Here is a 27177-nt window from a genome sequence, read left to right as displayed (position 1 = left end):
TGAAATATAAACATTTTTGTCCAGTTTTCACAGATTCACTCTTATAATATTTGCATGTTTTGATTATTCCTGGTTACTTACATTCAGTTCAACTGCAGTATTTTGCAGTTCTTTAAAGGGGTCGTCGGATGCTAAATTCACTTTTTCATGTTGTTTGAACATTAATGTGTGTTGTCAGTGTATGTACAAATCTACCCTATAATGATTAAAATCCATGCAGTGGTTTTTAATTAATCTGTAAAAATAATATCCCCTTTTTCAAATCGAGCCGTTCTCAGATGTCTGTCGTTGTGGCGTCACATGACAGAGGCCACTCCCACCATAGTTGATTGACATGAGCGTCTTACCTCAGATCAGCTGTAACAGTCCGACCTCTTGTTTTGATGCCGGAGCAGGGATGTAAGTTAGACAAGAATATCTCCGATTGAGCGATTGAGGTGTTGTGTTGCTGGATGTAATAATGAACATAGTGGTCGTCATTTACTCCCGACATCTGAGCCGCTGAAGATGCAGTGGATTACGTTTGTTTGTGAAGGGAATGAACCTCCCGATCTACATATATCCGTCTATGTTCACACGAATCATTCATGATCCAGCTTCACTTACAGCAGAAGTGAGTATAAGAGTTTTTTATGAATCTTTGCCATCGCCTTTCCTCATAACATGGTAATTAGGAAGTTTAGCAGCTAAATGCAGCTAAAGTAAACAGGCTCGTCACTCCACAGAGAGAAGAGAGGGGGCGGGGCGAACAGAGCTCATTTGCATTTAAAGCAGCCTCAACCAGAATGAGATGATTTTTGCAGAGCTGATTTTGACAAGGTAAAAAGTGTGTTGTTTAACACAACCATTGAGATATTTAAACAAAGTATATTATAGACTTTTCATTAAGACCCTAAAGAATCACATCAACTTGTGGAAAATGGGCATCCGATGACCCCTTTAAATGCATTAATTTCATCTTTATGATTTGAGCTTCAATCTACTGATGTGAAAACGTTAAACGCCCAACTGAAATGCCACAAAAGAACAACAGACAACATTATGATATAATTTTCTCATTTTATTTCTTAACTGATACTCTATACATGGTGCATATGTACAATAATAAGTTATATATACAGTCGTATAGTTGTGTTTGTTGCATTGATCCAGGAGCTCTGATAGAAATGTGACAATGAGGTTGACAGGGCCTTAACAAGCTTGAACATAAAATAAATGCACTGTTTGTTGATATACAGTATATATGTTAAGGTGTGACGTGAGGAAGGGTGAACAAACATGATGCAACAACAAAATAAGCTGGAAACAGGATCTGGTTGTGCATGCATGTACTGTATGTGATTGTTGAGGAGACCGGCTCCATTCATTCACTGTTTCTGACGGCTGCCGTTCCCTACAAACGTCTGATCGGAACTGAAGTGTCAAACGTGAGCTGCGCGCCGTCAGAAACGCATAGGGAGAACGCTGAAGCGTGTGAGAGAGCGTGGGGTCATTAAAGCGGCTCGCCCGCGGCTCAACGCTGACGCTTTTCTGCATGCAGTTAAAGGTTTACACAGCTGCCTCTGCTTCCCATCGGACACTTTACGGCTTTTCCGTTTGGATTATTAGTTAATGAGGTGCTGGAAATCACAGGCGCTTTACACTCAGAGTCGTAAAACACCAATTCCAGACAATTAGTCCAGCAGCAGCGGCTCGCCGCAGGACACACACACACATGTACGCATACACACACTCTCACACACATACTTAAACACGCATACTTGCATGCACACACACAAGCCGCAGCTCTCTGACTCTTATAAGCAGATTTATGTTTCTGTCAGTATTTCATTGAGTCCATATTCTGAATGTGAGCAGACACAGTGAGTTCATCATAGGTGAATGTGGGACACACACACACACACACACACACACACAGAGCTCTGATGTACATATACTGGGTTTGAGAGTTTCCTTCACATCTCTTTGTAATTTAGGCAAGACACTTCAGGCAAACACACTGATTTTTATATATATTTTCAATATTTTAAAATATTATTTTTAAAGTATTTTTTTAAATAATAATAGTACCACAACTGTTTATTAAACAAAAACAACAACCATTTAAAATGTTTGAAGAGTTCATTTGCAAAAACAGATAACTTATGTAAAAACATGTTTTTAACAATTTTCAAAAATCACGTTTGTTTAATTAATTTTGATTAAGTAAAAATAATTTAAAAAATACATCTAACACAATAAAAACATAACATAATAAAAAACATTTTTGAAAAAAAAACGTTATCTATTTTTGCAAATAAACTCTTCATACATTTTTATTTTTATGAAATGTCTTTATTAAATGTTTTTTTATCATTTGTTAAAAAATATAATACAGTTAATACTAGTAGTAGTAGTAGTACTAAAGCTGTTTATTGTACAAAAGTAACAAAAAAAATTTTATTATTAAACTTAATTTAAAATTATATATATATTTATTTTTGAAAATAAAAACATTTATTAATAATACTTGTAGTACTAGAACTGTTTCTTGTACAAAAATAACACATTTTAAATGGTTTCATTTTTTGCATTTATTATTTGTATTATTTAATTTAAGAAATATAATAATAATGATTAAGTTTAAAAAAATTAAAATTATAAATTAAAATGTATAATAATAACAATAATAATAGTAGTAACAGAGGTACCAGAACAGTTTAACTGTACAAAAGTAACAAATCACTTTGCACTTGTAAATTTTGAGATTTTGCTAAATTTTGCTTCAAAACATGTCTTCTTTCAAATAGTGAAAAGAAAACATCCAAAACACACAGTTTATTGCACTTTAACTATCTCCATCTGTAGATTTCACTGAACTTTAGTTTTATTTCTCTCTGTATTCTGAAAATTTGTTCATATTTCATTCACACTGATTTACAAAACATTTTCCTCCTAAAAACATGGTGAAAATGTGTTTGTTTTCAGTTTGGTGACAGTGTTTTCTGATTTAAGGAGTGATTAAAAAGTGCCTCTGGAAAAACCTTGAATATTTCAACAAATTCAAAGAATTATGAATCTGGTTTCATCCAATCAGTTCAGATTTAAGTGCTGGAATTGAATGCAAATGAGTGCATATTTAATTAGATGATGCCTTTTTTGCATATTTAAACATAACATTTCAGAAACTTTGACTAGTTTGAGTTCACCCTGTAGTGTCTTGCCTTAAAACAGACGTGTTGTTTTTGAGTAGCTTGTTATGCATTTGGAGCGTTTGATGAACTTGAACTAGGTGAGATTCATCAGTGTGTTGTCGCAGCAGTAAGCGTGCAGAAGCTCACTGAAACGTCTCTCGTGGAAACACTGAGAATAAAACAAATCAGTCTGGTGCGGCTTGAAGCGTCTGTTCACGTGTAGAAACGTTTCAGGCCGTTTGTGATCACATTTCCAACATCTGTCATCAGAATTTAACGGTGTCGCAGTGAAGGCGTCCATTTCAGAAATGCACAAACTGGCCAGTCAAATGTTTTGAGAAAGACTTCAGGTCCGGTCCAGATCCGTCCGAGGACGTGATTCTCTCAGACGCTGGCGCAGCGGGACGTCAGGGTGGGATGGTGGCTGGACGGAGGGACGCTGTTCTCCGGGCCGCCCAGAATGTCGAAGCAGAGGGTCTCGACGGCGTCCAGCCGCTCGATCTGGACCAGACGGGTCAGCAGGTCCGGGATGCTGTATCCCGCCGTACTGATGCGGTCGAAGAGCTGCATGCCGTCCGTCATGCCGCCGATCTCGTCGCGCTTCAGGCCGAAGCTCTCTGCGAGGTGCCGCCACGTCTTCACCACCGCCTTGTCCGTGCTGTAGGTGGCGCTGAGCATGCGGCTGGTGCGCTCCAGACAGTCGAACGGCAACTCGGTCGGACTCAGACCTGCGCGGATGAACATCGCTCGCATTAGAACATCATCAGAGGAACAACAGCAGCAAAATCATCATAATCATCATAATCAGGAAAGAGGGTTAATGACGACAAACACACTTTATTGCGTAACAAAAATCTTTGAATCGAAAAATGACATTTTGCATTATCTATTATTTCATGCCTTTTAAATGTATCTGTTTTTTTTAAATACTTTAACAATGATTTTTATTTTAAATTAAACTTGAAAAATTAATTATTTTTACTATTACACTTATTTTAAATACATAACTATTATACTTTTTTTTTTTTAATAAATGTAATAATTATCAAGTGCATTTAAAAGTAAAAATATTAGGGCTGTCAAACGATTAATTGCGATTAATCGCATACAAGTTTGAGTTGTGTGCCTATGTGTGTGTGGACTGTGTGTAATTACTATGTATATATAAATACAAACACGTTTAAGTATATATTTAGGAAATATTCACAAATATATGTATTTATTATAATTTTTATATAATTTATATCATTTATAAATAAAAACATTTTAAATGTTTTTATTTATATATACATCATAATTACACACAGCACACACACATATATTAGGCAAACTTTGACAGCCCTAAAAATATTTGAAATAACATTTAAAATAAATGTATTAATAACTGAACTGTTATTTTTAAATACAAAAAATAATATTACCAGAACTATTTACTGTACAAAAATTACAAAAATATCCTTAAAATTTTAAATCTTGAAAACTTTGAAATTTTAATTATGTATTCATTTGTATTTATTATTTTTAATATTACATTTAAAAAAAGAAAATAAATCCTGCACACTACCGAATCTTGCAAAAGTATCAAAAACGTTTATTTAAAACATTACAGCATAATTTTTTGCAAGAATTGGTAGTGTGCGGAATTTTTCTTTGTTTTTTGGCTGTGACCTTTTTGGTCTTTGTCTCCTACGCACCTATCCATTGTCTTCAGATGTATGAGAGGATTGATTGTTAATGGACTATTATTACATGTAAGTCAGTAATTCTCACAGTACATATTGCATATTTTCACCTCTAAGTGAACTCATACTTAACCTTGTATTGATTTAATTATCTACGAAGTTTGTGTCAAACATTGAGTTTGATTGATGGACAACTTTAACAGAATATATGAGGTGTTTTTCCTGTTTTTTAAGAGCTGACAAGTCTGTTTATTTTAATTGTACATGAATATGAGTTTGACTGCATTCAGTGTTGATTAATTCCTGCTGTCTGTGACCAGTCAGAACAGCCACTCCGATAAACAATGATCAAATGCATTTGATATAAAATCCTCTTCAATAATTGTGCTCCTTTTTTCTCTAGTACTGTAATTTTCAGAGTCTGCACATGATTTAAAGTGGATCGTAATGTGCTTCTGTAAGTGTTTAGTGTGTTTGAGGTGGAGATCTGTGTTTCACGTCGGCACACACTTCTGCTCATTACGGCTTTAGCGCGGCAGCAGTCGTCTGCGTTTCTGTTTATAGGCTTGATATAATGAAGTCACAGCGTGTACGGTTCCGGTTACACTCACCCTCTGCAACACTGCAGGCTTTTGTGTACAAATCCAAGATCTTTTTTCTTCTGCTGTGAATCTGCAAAAACAGGAATTGTTTGGATGAGTCACAGAAAACAACAGAGATCAATCTGAATCCACAGAACAAGGTCTGATGTAGGACAGAAACTCCACTGCTGGAAAAACTCAACAACAGAACTTAAGACGTTACACTTATGCTTTTAGAATACAGTGCAAATTGTGAAATATTATTACAATTTAAGGATTCTGAAAATTCCGCTTTGATCACAGCAATCAATTACAGTTTAAAAGATATTTGCATAGAATAGAGTTCTTTTAAATTGTAATAATATTTAGGTGTTTTTGATCAAATAAATGCATGCATGTTAAGACTTTCAGATACTTTTACAAAATGGTAATGATTCCAAACTTCAGTGTAAATGACTATGTGTGCGTGGTGTGGTATTCACCCCGGTGGCTCTGCTGCTGGTGTTGATGTTGTTGTTGTTGTTGATGGCGTTGGTGGAGCAGGTCTTGTCCCGCGTCAGATGCACCAATGACAGAAGGCAAAGGTCGGCGGCTCCCTGTTTGTCCTGAGCTGCTTCCTCGTCGCTGTCGATGCTGCGACTCAACAGCTGCTCGTTCTCCGATGACGCGTCGTTCTCACTGCAAAAATGCGAGCGTTTAGTGTTTTTGACGGCACATGTGTAAAGAATAACAGTGATTCTGGCAGAAAACAATCACATGTGCATAAAGAAATCAGATCAGTAGATCAGTGGTTCTCAAACATGACTTGTCAAAATATAAATGAAATACAACCCCAACTACTAGTAAATCATATAAGCAGGTGCATGGGAATAATAAAGAAACAACTTTAAAATAGGCTAAAACTTTTAACAATACTATTTCATTTGTATACATTAGGTAATATTAACTAATAAACAAAAACACATTTAATAATCTTAATTTCAACATTGTCAATTCTTACTGTAAACTAACATGACAACTGTATTTTTATGAACTAACATTACCAAAGATGAATAAATACTGTCAAAAATACATTGCATATTGTTATAACTAATGTATTAACTAATGTTAACAAATGTGACCCTGGACCAAAAAAAAAAAAAAACTGTCTTAAGCGTCAATTTTTATATAAAGTTGAGATTTATACAACATCTGAAACCTGAATAAATAAGCTTTCCATTGATGTATGGTTTGTTAGGGACAATATTTGGTTAAGATACAACTATTTGTAAATCTGGAATCTGAGGGTGCAAAAAAATCTAAATATTGAGAAAATCACCTTTAAAGTTGTCCAAATGAAGTCAAATGAAATGCATATTACTAATCAAAAATTGAGTTTTGATATATTTACAGTAGGAAATTTACAAATATCTTCATGGAACATGATCTTTACTTAATATCCAAATGATTTTTGGCATAAAAGCAAAACCGATAATTTTGACCCATACTATGTGTTGTTGGCTATTGCTACAAATATACCCGTGACACTTATGACTGGTTTTGTGGTCCAGGGTCACAAATGAGATCTTATTGTAAATAACCTTATTTTAATTCACTTCCTCATACAGCTGTTCCTACAATCTTGGAAAACCGTGACTGGTTAAAAAGAGTGAAGAACATTCAGCTCTTAAAACTTATTTTGATTATTACTGTTATTTTAATCTGTGGCACTTTTAGTATTTGTAATTGTTTAATAAGCATTGTTGGGATCAGTCAGGACTTGTGGAGTCAAAACGTTTAGAGGTTTCTCCTACTTTTAAACGCAAAAGAAAGCAGATCGTTCTTTTCCTAAGGAACAGTTTCGGTCATTCAGTCATTATTATTGTGATGTTTTGTGCCATTCATAGTCACTGTGAGCTGCATGAAGATTCTTCAGGGTTTAACACAAATATATTCCTTGATGAAAGAGTCTGATTTAGACATTTGCTCCTCTGCCTCTTGTGGTTTACGGTAATAATTATCATGCACTGACTAGCCTGTTGTTTTCAGCTCGCAGTTAAATTTCCCAGGAAGAGCTTCCCAAAAAGCGCCTGTTGACAAAGACGGCTCAGAGCCGCGCACAGAATGTCATTGTTTTCAGACACTCGATACCTGCGCCGGTCTGGATCTGCATTAGCACATCCTCTGGCATGAGTCAAATCACCCACTTCACATGTCTACAACACTCATAAATGGACGCAGTCTACCTGTATATTAGATCATCTAGAATATATCTGACTAATTGCAATCAGTCAGTCAATTTTGAGCTTTTGGATTATTTGGCTTTTCATAGCATGTTGTTTTAGACTAGTGGAAAGAGAAAAAAATCCAAAATACACATTTAAGTTTTCATTCAATTGCACTTTATCTATTTGCATCTGTAGATTTCAGTTCCAATCTATATCTTTAAAGAGAATTTTCTCTACTTCAGCAGCACTTACATATACCAAACTTTACAGTTTTATCCCTCTCTGTATTCTGAGGGTTTTTACAGAGGGATTTGTTCATATACCATTTGCCTGATTTTTTTACACTTCATCTATTTGCATCTGTAGATTTCAGTTCCAATTTATATCTTTTTAGATTTTTCTTCATTTCAGCAGCACTTACACCAAATTTAAGAGTTTTATTCCTCTCTATATTCTAAAGTTTTTTCCATAAATCATTTGCCTGATTTTTTTTTTTTCTTTTCACACTTCATCTATTTGCATCTGTACATTTTGGTTCAATTACATATCTTTAAAAAGTTTTTTCTCTATTTTAGTAGCACTTACATACACCAGACTTTACAGATTTATTCCTCTCTATATTCTGAACATTTTTACTGAGGGATTTGTTCATATATAATTTGACTGGTTTTATTTTTATTTTTATATTTCATCTATTCGCATCTGTAGATTTCAGTTCCAATCTATATCTTTAAAAGGATTTTTCTTCACTTCAGCAGCACTTCTATATACCAGATTTAACAGTTTTATTCCTCTCTATATTTTATATTTATATCATTTGCCTGGGTTTATTTTTACACTTTATCTGTTTGCGTCTTTAGAATTCAGTTCCAATACGTATCTTTAAAAAGTTTTTTCTTTATTTAATTAGCACTTGCATACACTAAACTTTACAGTTTTATTCCTCTCTATATTCTGAACATTTTTACTGAAGGATTTGTTCATATATAATTTGCCTGGTTTTATTTTTACACTTCATCTATTTGCATCTGTAGATTTCAGTTCCAATACATATCTTTAAAAAGTTTTTTCTCCATTTCAGCAGCACTTACACCAAATTTTACAATTTTATTCCTATCTACATTATGAAGGATTTTACTAAGGGGTTTATTCATATATCATTCACCTTGTTTTATTTTTGCACTTTATCTTTTTGTGTCAGTAGATTTAATTTACAGTACATATTAAAGAGTTTGTTTCTCCACTTCAGCAGCACTTACATACAGCAAATTTTATAGTTTTATTTTTCTCTATATTGTAAAGGTTTTCAATGATGGGTTTGTTCATATATCATTTACCTTGTTTTATTATTCCACTTTATCTATTTGTGTCTGTAGATTTCAATTTCAGTACATTTAAGGACTTTTTTTCTCTGCCTTGGCAGCACTGACATACACCAAATTTTACAGTTTTATTTCTCTCTAAATTCTGAAGGTTTTTACTGAGGGATTTGTTCATATATCATTTGCCTGATTTTTTTATTTACTCTTTTACACTTCTACACATCTATTTGCGTCTGTACATTCAGTTCCAATATGTATCTTTAAAAAGTTTTTTCTCTATTTCAGCATCACTTACATACACCAAACTTTACAGTTTTATTCCTCTCTATATTCTGAACATTTTTACTGAAGGATTTGTTCATATATAATTTGCCTGGTTTTATTTTTATTTTTATATTTCATCTATTCGCATCTGTAGATTTCAGTTCCAATCTGTATCTTTAAAAGGATTTTCTTCACTTCAGCAGCATTTCTATGCACCACATTTAACAGTTTTATTCCTCTCTATATTCTGAAGGTTTTTACTGAGGTTTTTTTTTTTTTTTTTTCATATATCATTTGCCTGGGTTTATTTTTACACTTTATCTGTTTGCATCTTTAGAATTCAGTTCCAATACGTATCTTTAAAAAGTTTTTTTTTCTATTTAAGTAGCACTTACATACACCAAACTTTACAGTTTTATTCCTCTCTATATTCTGAACATTTTTACTGAAGGATTTGTTCATATATAATTTGCCTGGTTTTATTTTTACACTTCATCTATTTGCATCTGTAGATTTCAGTTCCAATACATATCTTTAAAAAGTTTTTCCTCCATTTCAGCAGCACTTACACCAAATTTTACAATTTTATTCCTATCTACATTATGAAGGATTTTACTAAGGGGTTTATTCATATATCATTCACCTTGTTTTATTTTTGCACTTTCTCTTTTTGTGTCAGTAGATTTAATTTACAGTACATATTAAAGAGTTTGTTTCTCCACTTCAGCAGCACTTACATACAGCAAATTTTATAGTTTTATTTTTCTCTATATTGTAAAGGTTTTCAATGATGGGTTTGTTCATATATCATTTACCTTGTTTTATTATTCCACTTTATCTATTTGTGTCTGTAGATTTCAATTTCAGTACATTTAAGGACTTTTTTTCTCTGCCTTGGCAGCACTGACATACACCAAATTTTACAGTTTTATTTCTCTCTAAATTCTGAAGGTTTTTACTGAGGGATTTGTTCATGTATCATTTGCCTGATTTTTTTATTTACTCTTTTACACTTCTACACATCTATTTGCGTCTGTACATTCAGTTCCAATATGTATTTTTAAAACGTTTTTTCTCTATTTCAGCATCACTTACATACACCAAACTTTACAGTTTTATTCCTCTCTATATTCTGAACATTTTTACTGAAGGATTTGTTCATATATAATTTGCCTGGTTTTATTTTTATTTTTATATTTCATCTATTCGCATCTGTAGATTTCAGTTCCAATCTGTATCTTTAAAAGGATTTTCTTCACTTCAGCAGCATTTCTATGCACCACATTTAAGTGTTTTATTCCTCTCTATATTCTGAAGGTTTTTACTGAGGTTTTTTTTTTTTTTTTTTTTTTTTCATATATCATTTGCCTGGGTTTATTTTTACACTTTATCTGTTTGCATCTTTAGAATTCAGTTCCAATACGTATCTTTAAAAAGTTTTTTTTTTCTATTTAAGTAGCACTTACACCAAACTTTACAGTTTTATTCCTCTCTATATTCTGAACATTTTTACTGAAGGATTTGTTCATATATAATTTGCCTGGTTTTATTTTTACACTTCATCTAGTTGCATCTGTAGATTTCAGTTCCAAATTGTACAATTTTATTCCTATCTACATTATGAAGGATTTTACTGAGGGATTTATTCATATATCATTCACCTTGTTTTATTTTTGCACTTTCTCTTTTTGTGTCAGTAGATCTTAATTTACAGTACATATTAAAGAGTTTGTTTCTCCACCTATTCAGCACTTACATATAGCAATTTTTTATTCCTCTCTATATTCTAAAGGTTTTTACTGATTGGTTTGTTCATATATTATTTACCTGGTTTTATTATTGCACTTTTTCTATTTGCATCTGTGGATTTCAATACATATAAGGATTTTTTTTTTTTCTCATAATGAGTCTTTTTCTCCACCCTGGCAGCACTGACATACACCAAATTTCTAAAGTTCTAGTTCTATATATATTCTGAAGGTTTTTACTGAGGACTTTGTTCATATATTGTTTGCCTGGTATTATTATTGCACTTTATCTATTTGCATCTGTAGTTTAATTTACAATACAATCTTTAATGGCTGTTTTTTTAAAACAAGTTTCTATCTCTATGTCAACAACACCAACATAAACCAAATTTTACAGTTTTATTCATGTCTATATTATGAGGGATTTTACTGAGGAGTTTGTTCATTTATCATTTGGCTGGTTGCATTAATTGCACTTCATATATCTGTGTCTGTACATTTAAACTACAAATACATATCTTTAAAAAATTTGTTTCTCCACTTCAGCAGGACTTACAAACATTAAACTATATCATTTTATTCCTATCTATATTCTGAAAGGTTTTACAGAGGGGTTTGTTCATATATCATTCACATTGATTTATACAACATTTTATTCTTAAAAAAATATTTGTAATACTGTTTTCAGTATTTTTTGGTTTATGGAGTGATAAAAAGAGAAATTCAAAGTACCCTTATGGAAAAAACCTTTAACTTTAATATGTCAACAAAATGAAGAATTTGGACCTGGCTTTATCCAATGTTCAGATTAGGAATTAGATAATGCCTCATTTGCTTTTCAGAAAACATAAATGGTTGCAGCTATTAAAGTAATTAAACAATTGGGGAAGTATGCAGTCACCGTATTCACCTGCAGTGTCTTAGAGCAGGGGTTTTCAGATCTGTCCTGGAGGCACCCGTGCCCTGCACATTTCGCAAGTCTCCCTCATCTAACACCTGATTCAAATTATCAGCTCATTAGCAGAGACTGCAAGACCTGGATTGGGTGTGTCTAATAAGCGAGACATACAAAATGTGCAGGGCAGGGGTGCCTCCAGGACAGGTTTGAAAACCCCTGCCTTAGAGAGTGATGAGAGACAGTGTGTTATTTACAACAATCAGAACTAATGAGTGTAAACCAGGGGAAGTTCTCATCTAACTAGTTCTCATCTAAAGCAGTTTTATTTCTTTATTCAAGCTTCTGCTGCACCTTGGAAAAAAAAAAAGAAGAAAAAAAGGGTTTGAGGCAAAAAAGTGTCATCTTATGTTTGAAGCAGAGCTATTTTCACCTGGCGGTTTTGGCTGCGCCGCCGCGTAATTATCACACGCTTGATTACGTTTGTCTGAAATGAACATCTCCTGTGGAAAGCGTAGCTGCAGGCTGGATCTGTGTTCGACTACCTCATCCTGTCTGTAAGCCACATAATGTTTCCAGTCAGACGAGAAGTGAAGAGCTGCAGCTCGGTGCTGCTGCACAAACACGTCCTGCGGTGGCTGAATTACTGGCATAATCTCACATGAGACGAGGGAACGTGTTTGACGCCTCCATAGGAGGGCTTCACTGTGCTGGTTAAACTCTGTTTGTCTTGCAGAAGTTAAAGGTTTGTTTAGCATTAGTGAAGACTTACCTCTTTGCTGCTTTTGGAGACGAAGGCTTGAGCTTATCAAATTCATCCTTTTCTGCAAAGATCACCACGTTTTCTGGAAAGACAGTTTGTGAAGATCAGTTCTCAAAAACTGCACTAATGTAATCAAGGATATAAAACAGACCAAAAAATTAGCCATGATTAATTATAGAACCAGTATTACAAATTTGATTTCCAAATCTGATCTGGATAATTGTCTGTTTTATGCATGAATTATGAAGATGCATTCTTCGTCACTGTACATCATTTGAACAGTTTATGCAATAATACATTCATGTTTCTGTACTGTAACTGATCAAAATATAAACAAATGCATTTGGCAGATGCTTTTATCCAAATCGACTTATATTGCATTCAAGGAATATACGTTTCTCAATCAGTTTATGCCTTCCCTGGGAATCGGACCTTTGGCATTGGTGTTGCAAGTGCCATAATTTGCTGTTTGAGCTAAAGGAACTAAACAGATTTGAGTCGGATATACCTAAAATGAAATAAATGATCTGTTTTCTGTCTGTGTAAACGCTCATCTTGCAGCTGCGAGGGCATTAGTGGATCTTTCCCATGTATTCTGTTATTATAAGTGGCTTAGCTGAGAATATCCAGCGGGAAATGGGATAAGCGCGGATGTCTAGCGGTGTAGGTATTTGCTCTTCCTGTCTGAAGCAGGATAAATGATGTGACATACAGTAACATGCATTCATCTGCTTTTCTTCAGTCTTTTACATTTGGGACTGTTTCATGAGGAATGTTTAGACTTTTTAAAAAATATATATATTTCTTTTTAAAAAAGGCTTAAATGCACTGCAGTGAGCTGAGTTAATAAACCATTAAGATAAAAGATGAATCGCAAGTGTTCAATATACTTAGAATTCATTAGATTGCAAAAACTATACAGAAATATGCACAATATTTGTGTGTTATGTATTTCTACTCTTCTGACACTGATTGATTGATGGCTAAATGAGCTGCAGTGAGATTGAGTAAAAGTTAATTTTGAGAGTTTTTTTCTTCAGTCCATATGAGATGGTTATGTAGATGCGTTGAGAACGTTCAGTGCCGTCAGCGAGAGCCGCGGGCTGAAGGAACATTCCAGATCTGCCGTTCACCTCGTCCCGTCTGCCGTCTGTCAGATCATCTTAAGCAGTTTAACACGTACAGATGTCAAACCAAGCATTAGCTCACCTTGAACCTCCTTCTTCTCCTCCTGCTTGTTTGTTTGGGCTTCCACCGTCTTTATTATTTGTCCAGAGCAGCATGCTAAGAAAGAAAGACAGAAAGAAAGAAAGTGCTCGGTTAGACTCACAGCACTGCTGCTGATTTAATGTCTGGAGCCATAAGAAAGAGTTTGAAATATGGGAATGATCTCAAGTAAATGTAGAGCAGAAGGACTCAAACTGCGGTCAGAAGAGCTTCCCTGTGGACGAACACACACATCAGTTATGGGGAACATTCACTCACTCACAATCACACATCAGTAACAGGGGACATTCTCACATACTCGTGCACACACTCTCACGCAAACACATTCACACATGTGCACATACTTGTGCACACTCCCACACTCGTGTGTGCACATTCACACATGCTCATTTGCACGCACATGCACACTCACACTAATGTGTGCGCACATCACATTTACACACCCAAATACACACTCATGTGCACACACATTCACACTTGCGTGTATACATACTCATGTACAATCATATTCACACACGCATACACGCACAATCACACGCACAATCGCATTCACATACTCGCATATGTGCACACTCACGTGCATAATCACATTTACACACATGCACACTCAAATTCACACACGCATAAATGCACAATCACATGTACACACAATCACATTAACGCGCATATATGCACAATCACATGCACATGCACAATCACATTTACACGCATACATGCACAATCACATGTACACATACAATCACATTCACACACATGCACATGCACAATCACACGTACACGCACAATCACATTTACATACTCGCATATATGCACAGTCACGTGCATGATCACATTTACACACATGCATGCTCACATGCACAATCACATTCACATACGTGCACAATCACATGTACACACAATCACATTCACACACACATGCACAATCACATTCACATACTCGTATATATGCACAGTCATGTGCATAATCACATTTACACACATGCACACTCGCACAATCACATTCACACGCATAAATGCACAATCACATGCACACGCACAATCACATTTACACGCATACATGCACAACCACATGTACACATACAATCACATTCACACACATGCACAATCACACATACACGCACAATCACATTTACATACTCGCACATATGCACACTTGCATGCAGAATTACATTCACATGTGCACGCTTACACACAATCACATTCACACACACATACATGCACAATCACATGTACACTCACAATTACATTCACACATGCATATACACAATCACATTCATATACACACATGCGTGCACACTCATGCATAATGACATTTACACATGCACGCTTACATGCACAATCACATTAACGTGCACACACACATGCATAATCACATTTACATGTGCAAGCTGACATGCACAATCATTCTCACACGCAGACGTGCACACTCATGCACACATACTCACGCACACATGTACACAAACATACAATCACACACGCGCACACACTCACATGTGCAAACTCTCTCACACACATGCATTTGCACTTGATTTTGAGTTTTTATCAGTTGTGTACATTAGGGTTTTATATCACATCTTATATTGTTAAATGAATGTTTATTGCAGTTTTAATGTCTTGTATTTGTGTGTATGACACTGTGCTATGTATATTATATAGTACTAGCTTGTGGAAAAGTAGCTTGTGATGAACTTTGATTCATTGTGTAATACAGATAACAGGTGTTTTTAGTTTTAGTGATCTTACCTTGTCCACTCGGTTTGGTCTTCAGAATGTAGAACATAATGATCATCACTATAGCGATGGCCATGATGAAGATGGTTGACATGGCGATGATGAGGGCTGTTGCTAGGTGACCTTGTCCTGTTGGATCTGGAACACAGTAAAAGATTCTATGTTGCTTGACAACCATAAAATGTTGCAATTACACTAATAACTGACTTCCTATTAAAAATATAAAACACAAAAATTATTTCAGCTAGTTTCTCAGTTAAATTTATTTCAACTTCATTTTAAAAAATAACAAAATTACTACAAGTTTAAATTTGAAATGAAATTCAAAATGAAAAGTATAAAAATAAAAACTTTAATTTTCTTAAAAATTCAAAATATTAATTAAATTGAAAATGTTAATAAAAAATAAATTCTAAATATTAATAAAAACTATAATAGCATTTCAGGATTAAAATGACACTGGAATGACATTGAGTTAATAATTTTTGGTGAACTCCGATGTTATTTTTAATACTAAATGTAACTTATATTTCTCATATTCTATCACCAGTGTTTTATCAAAGCAGTAAGGCTGTATGTTACAGTGATTTTACCATGTTTGAAAACACCTCTTAATCATGGTAAATCTGCTGCGTTAATATAAAATAAAAACAGATGGATGAGAGGTCATGTGATCAGTCAGGAGTTCCCAGCATGCTCGTACCTTTCTCAGCATGTGGGAATATGGTGGTGCTGCTGGACGACACGCTGGGAGCTCGTCCCGATGACGGCGGCGTGGATTGCATACCTATAAAACAACACGCATTTCATGCAACAGAGTGAGTCATTCAATAAAAGCACACTCATCTGATAAAGACTGAGTTTAAACTAATACTAGACGAGCTATAGCTTTAAAAACAATGTGAGTTTTACAACAACGGTGAGTGTGACGCACTTGTAAATTTGCTTAATGTTTATACTGGAAATCCTGTACCTAATTTGGTGTTTCCAGTCAAAAATGACGACTTCTAAATTTCTCATTATGTGATATCACCAAAGCTTTTTTGTGCACTTGTTTTCTTTCGATTAGCACAGGTTTTGTGTTTATTTTTGAAGCTGATTCATCATAGGCCTCACTAAATTGAGCTCATGCACCTTAGTTTAAAAGTGAAAAAGCATTATTTATGGATCATTTTGGCTCATAAACTGAGGTGCATGAGCTCAGATCAATGAGGCCTATGATCAGTCAGCTCCAAAAACAAACACAAAACCTGTGCTAATCGAAAGAAAAGATTCAATCCAATGTTTGGTAATAAGATTGAACAATGAGAGATTTATATGCAGTTTTTTTAGGTCAGTCATTTTTAAACAGGAACACCACAAATGTAACAAGTTGGGGGGAAAATCTCAAAAAAGTAATAAATAAATAAATTAATTAATTATTAAAAAAAAAAAAAAAAAAATATATATATATATATATATATATATTATTTATATATTTTTATATTTAGATATATGTATTTTTTATATATATATAATATTTTAATATATATGTTTGGTTAGTTGTTACACACTGGGAGTTTTAGTAATAAACTAATAAACTAAAACTAAACCCTAAAAAAAAAAAAAAAGAAATGAAATAAAATAAAATAAAAAATATATTAAAAAAAAAACCATAAACCCATTTTAATTTCAGTTTAATTTCAGTCTCATGTTCACTTAATACTAAAATATTAAGTGAACATGAGACTGAAATTAAACTGAAATGAAAATAAATTAAAAATCTAAACATAAAACTAATAAAAATAAAAACAAAATGACTAAAACTTCAACTAAAATTAAATATAAAATGTAAAAATTAACAATTAATATTAATAGAAACTATAATAGTACCACAGTATGGAAAAAACACTACAAACTGGCATTTTCAGAAAAAATTAAATCCTCTCCCAGTCAAAATGAGCAGAAAATACAAACACGAGTTATTCTAAATGATGAAAAGCTGCTGATTTTTCTTCGCTTTAAGTGAAAATGTTCTCTGATGGAGTATAATTTGATGCCACATGACATTAGTGTACAACAATCCAACATTAAATATGGGCCGCTTACAGTCTTAATGGAGTGAAACACAAATGTGCGAGTGTTTTCAGCTCTGGAGTTGAATTATTGATTTAATTAAAGCCAGCGGCTCGCGCACCAACAGCACAATTAGTCAAAGCTCTCATACGTTTGACGTCTTTGCTTATTTCTTTCTCATTGCGAGTGTCAAACACACTGTAAACCGAACGAGCGCCGTAAGGATCGTTCTGCGAAACCCGATCAGTCATTTGGCAGCGGCCTGAGCTCATTCAGTTCATTAGAAACCATTATCAATCTGATGTTACCACATTCATTTAGTGCCAAATCATCTGTTGAGATGTGGAGCGCGCGCTCGTGATCCGAGGACCGAATCGCACGTGGGGTCCGCCGCCGGACGCATGTTTCCACGCATGTCAACTGCAAGCAGCAGCAAGTTAATAAACTTTTTATTCCCTCAAAACTCTTAATTATTAGACGCGAGCTGCGCTGCGGGCGAGCATAATTTGCAGATTACCCGGCGAGTGCGAGCATGTCTTCACCCGCGCGACTCCCTCCGCATACTTTCACATCTACGGCTTTAAAAGACCTGTTTGTTGTGCTTTTTTTTTAATTAAATATAATTCCCACCTACTTAATTTCTGTCACCGCACAATAGTAAACAATTAAAGAGGCTCTGAAAACACCAGGACCGGCTCAGACGTGTTTTTATCTAAAGAGACTTACAGGAACTAAGCAATTCATCATAAAGCCAACAATATTCATAATACATTAATCCAGGTTTATTAGACTGCTAATGAAGCGTCATTCTCAAAGCGGATCTTCAGTCTGGCACTAGAAATGAAAAGGAATTAAGAGAGTTTATGGAAGTTTCAGGTTGAAGTTCATCTCAATAACATAAAGGACAGAACTTACATAATAGTTCTAAAAAAACCAAACTTTTTTTGTAATATAATAATAAAGTCAGGTTTATTAAACACCTGCAGAGTCTGTTACTAAAATGTAAAGAAATTAAGAATCAATAAAATATAAAATAAAAGTGGCAACAATATTCATGCTATACTATGCTTGGTTTAGCATATTAGTTTAGTAAGTATATGCAAATGAAATATTGTCTAAATCTATAGTGTCACAGTTATGTCCAAAATAGAGTTTCTGCTCTTTGATTTACATATAAATATATTTATTTATTGTCTGCTCAGTTAGTTTGATTTTTATTAGAATTTTTATTTTTATCTATTAGATTTTTATTTTATTATTTTTTATTATTATTTTATTATCTGTTTTGCTGGAATGTTTAAATAAAAAAAAACACCTAAATAAAATAAAACATAAAACAATAATTAAATAATCTAAATAAAATAATAAAAGCAACTCAAACGGCTATCAATTTTTGTAATATATAATGTCAGGTTTATTAGACAACTGCAGACCTGGAGTCTGTCGCTAAAAATGTAAAGAAATTAAGAATTTATATACATTTTAGGCATGACAGGTTAATCTTTAGTGAATTATATACAGACCTGTGTAATGTGTAAGTAAAAAAAAATATAAATAAAATCAATTTATCAGACTGCCAACAATATTCATGATACACTATGCTAAGTTTATTATTGCATTAGTAAGTATACTAGAAAAAAATAAATGCAAATGAAATAATGTCTAAATCTATAGTGTCACAGTTATGTCCAAAATAGAGTTTCTGCTCTTTGATTTACATATAAATATAAATATATTTATTTATTGTCTGCTCAGTTAGGATGATTTTTCTTAGAATTTATATTTTTATTTATTAGATTTTTATTTTATTGTTTTTATTTTAATATTAAGTTTTGCTGAAATGTTTAAATAATGGAAAAAAAAAACAATAATTAAATGATAAAAGCAACTCATCAAACAGCCATCAATTTTTGTAATATATAATGTCAGGTTTATTAGACAACTGCAGTCTAAAACGTAAAGAAATGAAGAATTTATATAAGTTTTATATTTATAAAATAATAAAAAAAAATCCTAAATAAAATTAAAAACAAAAATAAAAATAAAACAATAATAAAATAATCTAAATAAAATAACAAAATCAACTTGGCAAACAGCTGTGAAATTTTTGTAAAATATAATGTCAGGTTTATTAGACAACTGTGGCTCTGCAGTCCATCACTAAAAATCTAAAGAAACTAGGAGTTTATGTAAGCTTTAGGCAAGACAAGTTCATCTTTAGTGAATCATATACAGAACAGATTAAAGATCTAAAGATCTAATGTGTAAATAAATGAATTGGTCAGAGCGACTATTTGATTAGGAAGCATACAGAGGAAAAGAAATGCAAATGAAATGATGTCTAAATGGAGTTTCTGCTCTTACAAAAAATATTTATTTATTGTCTGTTCCGTTAGCGTGGTTTTATTTAAAAAATCAGTCTGTTTTGCTGAAATCACTAGTGCAAGAAGCTGTTTGTTGGTCAAAAAAGTCTTTACTCTCTTTTTGGAGAAACATCCCATGGCTGAAGACAAAGTGGGATTTAATAAAAAAAAGAAGAAATTAGCAAAACAAAACAATAAAAAGCTTGGCTCTCCCTCGCTCGGTCAAACCTGGAGTTAATTAGTTTCCCTCTCTTCCGCAAACGGTGACATTTCATCCGAAGTGAAGTCAAAGCCCAAACCCCGAATGGAAAGCAGACGTCGCTGATTCAGAAATGAGGAATCGCCGCTGCTACTTGCGGTCATGTTTTAGCGGATTACGCGGCCTTAAATCTGCAGGTTAAGCGGCCGTGATTTCCGCGGTTCCCCGCGCTCGTTTCCATGCAGTCAGCGCTTCAGGTATGCGCCGCTAATCAGCGACTCGAGCGTGTTATGAACGATCTGCCAAACACCAGAGCCGGGCCAAGACAAGGAAAATAAATCTGAAAAACCTTCATGCGCCGCAAACGCGCGGCTGATGGAGTCCAGACGGCCGCTTTATTGATGACCTGCTGTTTGTTTCGTTGCAGGAACTCCGCGCTCATGCTAGAACGATCGGATCCGGGTCCCGCTTTGGGTTGAGTTTGGTTTGGGTTAGTCGATCTGTATCGTGTGGTAAACTCTGTGTGGGGCCTCGAGAACGGGAATGGAAGCGTTTAACGTAATTGTGTTTACGCGGCGCTGAATACAAATGAGACAGGTGGAGACGACATGAGCGCATCTGAGATGTTCTTACACTCTTTGATGTTTCGAGGAGCGTTCTGACAGGAGTGACACACCATGCCGTAGATGTTACGCGGACGGTTCTCCAGGATGTAGTACCTGAACCAGAAAACACACAAACTCAGAAAAACCAGCATTTGAAAACAAAGGAAGATTTAGTCTTCACGGCACATTATAAACACAACAGTTACTCAGAATGTTTGACATAAAGAAAAAGCCTAAATTAAAGACATAAAAGCCACCGCTGACGTACTTTACAGGCATAAAGATGGAATGTGTAAACAAACTAAACTAAACTGAAATAAATATTTTATTTAAAGATGAACTGAAACCAATAATGAGGGAAGAAATAGTAGGGTGCAGCGGGGTAAAAGGCGCCTTTGATATGACTTTCCTCTAAACCGGCACTTTACAAAACATCCGCTTTTCAACATACACGTGCAAATGTGTCTGATCTTTGACGCGATCGCGGGCAGCGGCACAAAGTCGATTCTGTGCTTCATCTAATATTTGGTGTTTTTAAAAATGTTGTCGATTTTTGTAGAAACATGCTAGCAACATGCTAACAACTTGCTAATCATGCTAAAAACATGGTAACAACTTGCTAATCATGTTAGAAACAATGTAACAACTTGCTAATCATGCTAAAAACATGCTAACAACTTGCTAATCATGCTAAAAACATGCTAACAACTTGCTAATCATGCTAGCAACATGCTAACAACTTGCTAATCATGCTAGAAACATGCAAACAACTTGCTAATCATGTTAGAAACATGCTAACAACTTGCTAAGCATGCTAAAAACATGCTACCAACTTGCTAATCATGTTAGAAACAATGTAACAACTTGCTAACCATGCTAGAAACACACTAACAACTTGTTAATCATATTGGAAACATGCTAACAACTAGCTAATCATATTGGAAACATGCTAACAACTTGCTAATCATGCTAAAACATGCTAACAACCAGTTAATCATGTTAGAAACATGCTAGAAACATGCTAACAACTTGTTAATCATGCTAGAAACATGTTAACAACTAGTTAATCATGTTAGAAACATGCTAACAACTTGCTAATCATGTTAAAAACATGTTAGCAACTTGCTAATCATGGTTGCGTTTCCCAAAAGCACCATGAGCTAACTATGGTCGTTAGTTCCAATGAACATTATTGTTAATGACGGAACTTGCAACCATGGTTGCTTTTGGGAATGTACCCAATGCTAGCAACTTACTAATCATGCTAGCAACAAGCTAGCAACATGCTAATCATGCTACAGATAGACTTGCAAAATACTAATAACATGTTAATCATGCTCGAAACAAGCTAGCAACATGCTAAGAACCTGCTAATCATGTTAGAAACATGCTAGAAACATTCTAGTAACATGCTTATCATGCAAATAACATGTTAATCATGCTAGAAACATGCTAGAAAAATGTTAGAAACATGCTAAATGCATTCTAATCATGTTAGCAACATGCTAATCATCTAATCTATCTACATAAAGTTAAAAACTTCAAACTTTTACAGCTGCTTTAAACTTTCAAGCTAGGATTTCTCAAGCCAACCTAAAGTTTGTTTTGACAAACTTTTTTATCTAAAAATGAACTGCAACCAATAATGAGAGAAGAAATTATAGGGTACAACGGGGCTAAAGTGGGTGTCGAGATAATCACTATGTTTTGAATGAAACCATCATATTTAAAAACATGCTATTAATCATATCATATAATCAAGTATCATTTGTTGTTACTACTGTACATCTATAGTAAATTATTATGGGATCTCCTTCAATGCTTTCAGAATCTTTACATTTAAAATGATTTTGTTTCTGTATTCTAAAATATGTTTTATATTAACATATTTTAATAAAATAATAATTTTATTTATCAAAAAAGCAGAAAATAGTACAAACTATGCTAAAGTGATTGTTTTGGACAAGTATTAACTTATTTAAATATTATTACTAATTATTTAAAAACAAAACAAAACATTGTTTTAGCTAAAGTATTTGCATCAATACTGTGTGCCTTTTAAAAGGCCCCCCTTGCCACCTCATACATTTATGAGATTTTTAAACAAAATAAACAACTTGTATGATTTATTTTCACACAAAATCTGTTGCTCCATAAATGTTCCATACAAATGTAGAATGTAACTCTTAGGGTGTGCCTTTAGCCCCGTTGTACCCTATAAATTAAAAAAAGCACATTGCTGACTATAGGATGCTTTCACTCAGAATTGTGCGATATAAACTCAGAAGAAAATCTGAATTTTGATATTAAAAACGTGAAATCACCCTTTTTTAACGTTCTTCCATGGCAGAAACAAAAAAACTAAATTGCAACATATAAACTCAGAATTATGAGGAAAAAAACTGAACTGTGAGATAAAGTCGCAATTACCTTTCTTTTTTTTTTATCCCGTGGTGGAAACGAGCTTCCATAGAAAACAATTGACAGCAAAGAGAAAACAACACAACTGAGTTGTCAATGAGCTGAATGTGTTTTATGATCATCTGCATGTTTTGCTCTGCTCGTGTCTTATCTGAAGTGAGCCGAAACGCCACCGATGCCCTCAAACACAAAACACATCAGTGCATGCCGCCGCTGGCAGCCAACTTCACGTTCAGACCAACACAAGCGCTTGATCAAAGCCATCGTGAGTTACGATCTCAAAGGAAAGATCAGCGATCAGACTTTACGTCCCTCAAAACAGAAACAGCAGAGACTTCCTGAGGCAGAGTATATTAAACACACTCAATAATGTTCTTTTAAAAAGCTGCACTTTGTATATTTATATTCAAGCCAATTGAAACCAGACCTTCTGCTTTAAGTGGCTACAGCAGCGTCAAGCCGTCGTGTGTGTGTGTGTGTGTGCGCGCATGTGTGTGCATGTGCACTTCCTGTGTCCCTGTAAACCAAAAGCCTTAAAAAACATATTAAACTGTGTTTTTTTTTAATCAAAATTTGTCAATAGTTTCTTGTGAGGGGAAGGTTTAGGTGTAGGGCAATAGAAAATGCAGTTTGTACAACAGAAAAACCATTACACCTATGAAGAGTCCCCGTAAACCACATATGCTAGAATGTGTGTATGAGTGTGAGTATGTGCGTACATGTTTAAGTGTGTGTGTACATGCATATGTGAGGTGTGTGAGTGTGTGTGTGTGTACACGCATGTGTGTGAACACATGTTTGAGTGTGCATGTGCGTGCATGCATATGTGTGAGTGTGTGTGCACGCGTGTGTGAGTATGTGCGTACATGTGTGTGTGAGTATGTGTGCATGCACATGTACATGCGTGTGTGTGCATGTGTGTGTGCGTGTTCATGTGAGTATGCATGCGTGTGTGTGTGTGTGTGTGTGTGCACATGTATGTGTGTGTGCATGCAGAACTTTAGTTTTGAGATAATTTGGTGAAAATTCAGTAACACTTTATTTGAGGCCCTTAAATATAATACAATATCTAATGTAATATATAAGTATTTTAATGCATTAATTATGCCTTGTAATGCACATTATGATCTCATGAATTATTGTAACTACATAATACATTATAATACATGTATCTATTCATTGTTTCACCTTTAGAAAGCACAATGCATTAAAACACGACAGACAACCAGTTTCAGATGTAACAAGCAATCTGCAAATATTATAAAGCATTTTAACTTAACATTAACACAAACATTGTGGTTAGACTTTCTCAAGCCAGAATTTTTTTTTTTTTTGTTATCTAGTTGTAAACAGTGAGAACTTTGAGTGCTATGAGTCAGAGATGGTTTTTCTGTGTCAGTCGCATGTGACGTGAGTGAGGGCAAATGCTCTTTTAAATCTAATAAAATCAGAAGCCCCGGTCAGTAAACATTCATCATCACTGGGCATCAGGAGTGGAATAAACTCTCGTCTATTGCCGTTTTAATGAGCTTCTGCATTGTGAACTTTCAACACTGTGTTGTTGGTGTTCCTGCAGTGTTTTCTTACCCCGGTAAACACGGTCCGCACTCGGCGTCGCTCTCTAGAGTGCCGGGCGTCAGGACGGTGGCGCGATACAGCGAGTCGCAGTCTTTGTGGCGACGGCAGATCTCGTATTTGCCTTTGGAGAACTTCCCTGCCGGACAGGCCACGCAGCTGTAATCGTCATCCTTAGTGCCGTAACCACAGTTCTGAAAAACACACGGTACAGAAATCACTTCACACTCCATCTTCAGATCCAGTCACCTTCATTTCTACAGCACTTTGACCGACACAAATTGGTTTAAAACAGATTCACAGAGATGAACAGCTTGTTTCTGCCATGGGATTAAAAAATGTGACTTTACATCTTGCAATTCTGGCTATTTATTTATTTGTTTGTTTGCACTTACCTACCTAATTAGGAGAAATATAAACTCTGAATTGCATTATATAAACATGGAATTCTGAGAAGAAAAGTCAGAATTATGACATAAACTTGCAAAACTGTGAGAAAAAAACAGAATTGCAAGAAGATTTTTTTAAAATAAAAAGGTAATTGCAACCTTTTAATCTCACAAATCAAGATATTTTTCAAGATATAAACTCAGAATTGTGAGATATAAATGCAGATTTGCAAGAAAAAAAAGAGAAATATAATCATAGAATTGCAAGACAAACTCAAACTGTGCAAAAAACCTGCAAGATAAAAAGTTGCAATTACCTTTTTACATTTTTTTTAATCTGTGGTAAAAAGAAAAAAACAAAATTGCAAGATGTAAACTTGGAACTGCAAGAAACTCTGTATCTCACAATTCTGTTTTTTTTTTTTTTTTAACAAAAAAGGTAATTTCAACCTTTCGATCTCACAATCAGACTTTTTCAAGATATAAACTGATTTAAGATTTAAAGATATAAATGCAGATTTGCAAGAAAAAAAGGCAGATTTGTGACAAAGATTCCTTTTTTATGACCTTTTTCTATTCTTTTATTCTGTGGTGGAAAGAATTGCAAGATGTGAAAAAAAAGTCAGAATTCTGAGTTTATATTTAGCGATTTGAAAAAAAAAACAAAACAAAACAAAAAGGACTTTTATTTTCAAGACAAACTTTAAGTTGGCTTGAGGAAGCTGGACCAAAAAGTTTGAAAAGTTTTAAAAAGTTTTAAGTTTGATGGTTTTCAGTTTGAAATAGTTTGAAGTTTAAAGTAATTTTAAAAAGGTTAAAGTTTGAATGCAGTCTTTCAGACAGATAGACAGATAGATAATTCCCATGTTGTTAGTATGATTCTAACAATTATAAGCAAGTTGCTAGCATGTTGCTAGCATGTTACTAGCATGATTAGCAAGTTGTTAGCATGTTTTACCATAATTATCAAGTTGTTAACATGTTGCTCGTCTGTTTCTAGCATGATTAACAAGTTGCTAACATGTTTTTAATATAACTAGCAAGTTGCTAGCATGTTTCTAGAATGATTACCAAGCAGTTAACATGTTGCTAGCATGTTTCTTGCATGATTATCATGTTGCTAGCATGTTGCTAACTTGATTAGCAAGTTCCTAGTATGTTGCTAGCATGTTTCTAGCATGATTAACACGTTAATAGCATGTTGCTAGCATGGTTAGCAAGTTATTAACATGTTGCTAGCTTGATTAGCAAGTTTCTAGTATGTTGCTATCATGTTCCTAGCATGATTAGCAAGTTGCTAGCATGTTTCTAACATGATTATCAAGTTACTAGCGTGTTTCTAGTATGATTACCATGCTAACAGCATGTTGCTAGCATGGTTAGCAAGTTATTATAATGTTGCTAACATGTTTCTAGCATTATTAGCATGTTGCTAGCTTGTTTCTAGAATGATTATCAAGTTGCTAGCATGTTTCTAGCATGATTAGCAAGGTATTAGCATGTTAATAGCATGTTTCTAACATGATTACAAAGTTGTTAGCATGTTGCTAGCATGTTTCTAGCATGATTAGCATGTTAATAACATGATTTTTAACATGATTAGCATGTTAATAGCATGTTTCTAACATGATTACAAAGTTGTTAGCATGTTGTTAGCATGTTTCTAGCCTGATTAGCAAGTTGTTAACATGTTGGCTAGCATGTTTCTAACATGATTACAAAGTTGTTAGCATGTTGCTAACATGTTTCTAGCCTGATTAACAAGTTGTTAGCATGTTGCTAGCATGTTTCTAGCCTGGTTAGCAAGTTGTTAGCATGTTGCTAGCATGTTTATAGCATGATTAGCAAGTTGTTAACATGATGCTAGCATGTTTATAGCATGATTAACAGGTTGCTTACATGTTTCTAGCATGATTAGCAAGTTGCTAGCATGTTTCTAACATGATTAGCATGTTGCTAGTATGTTGCTAGCTTGAT

General features: G+C 34.2%; 1 protein-coding gene across 1 annotated transcript in view; it reads right to left on the bottom strand.

Moving 5' to 3' along the window:
* Positions 1 to 2967: 2967 nt before the first annotated feature.
* edar (ectodysplasin A receptor) overlaps positions 2968 to 27177 on the bottom strand; it is a 51306-nt gene continuing 27096 nt past the window's right edge. The window contains exons 4-12 of the mRNA XM_051118430.1: positions 24824 to 25005; positions 20844 to 20929; positions 16297 to 16380; positions 15606 to 15731; positions 13845 to 13919; positions 12645 to 12717; positions 5919 to 6114; positions 5467 to 5527; positions 2968 to 3901 (exon numbers count right to left, since the gene is read on the bottom strand). Of these exons, the coding sequence (XP_050974387.1) occupies positions 3558 to 3901; positions 5467 to 5527; positions 5919 to 6114; positions 12645 to 12717; positions 13845 to 13919; positions 15606 to 15731; positions 16297 to 16380; positions 20844 to 20929; positions 24824 to 25005 (1227 nt within the window). The 3' untranslated portion in view covers positions 2968 to 3557. The remainder of the gene's footprint in view (positions 3902 to 5466; positions 5528 to 5918; positions 6115 to 12644; positions 12718 to 13844; positions 13920 to 15605; positions 15732 to 16296; positions 16381 to 20843; positions 20930 to 24823; positions 25006 to 27177) is intronic.

The sequence above is a fragment of the Labeo rohita genome, chromosome 9, assembly GCF_022985175.1.
Source record: "Labeo rohita strain BAU-BD-2019 chromosome 9, IGBB_LRoh.1.0, whole genome shotgun sequence".
In the NCBI taxonomy this organism is placed as follows: Eukaryota; Metazoa; Chordata; class Actinopteri; order Cypriniformes; family Cyprinidae; genus Labeo; species Labeo rohita.
Note: the sequence above shows the minus strand (reverse complement) of the source record. Positions and strands in the feature narration are given on the sequence as shown.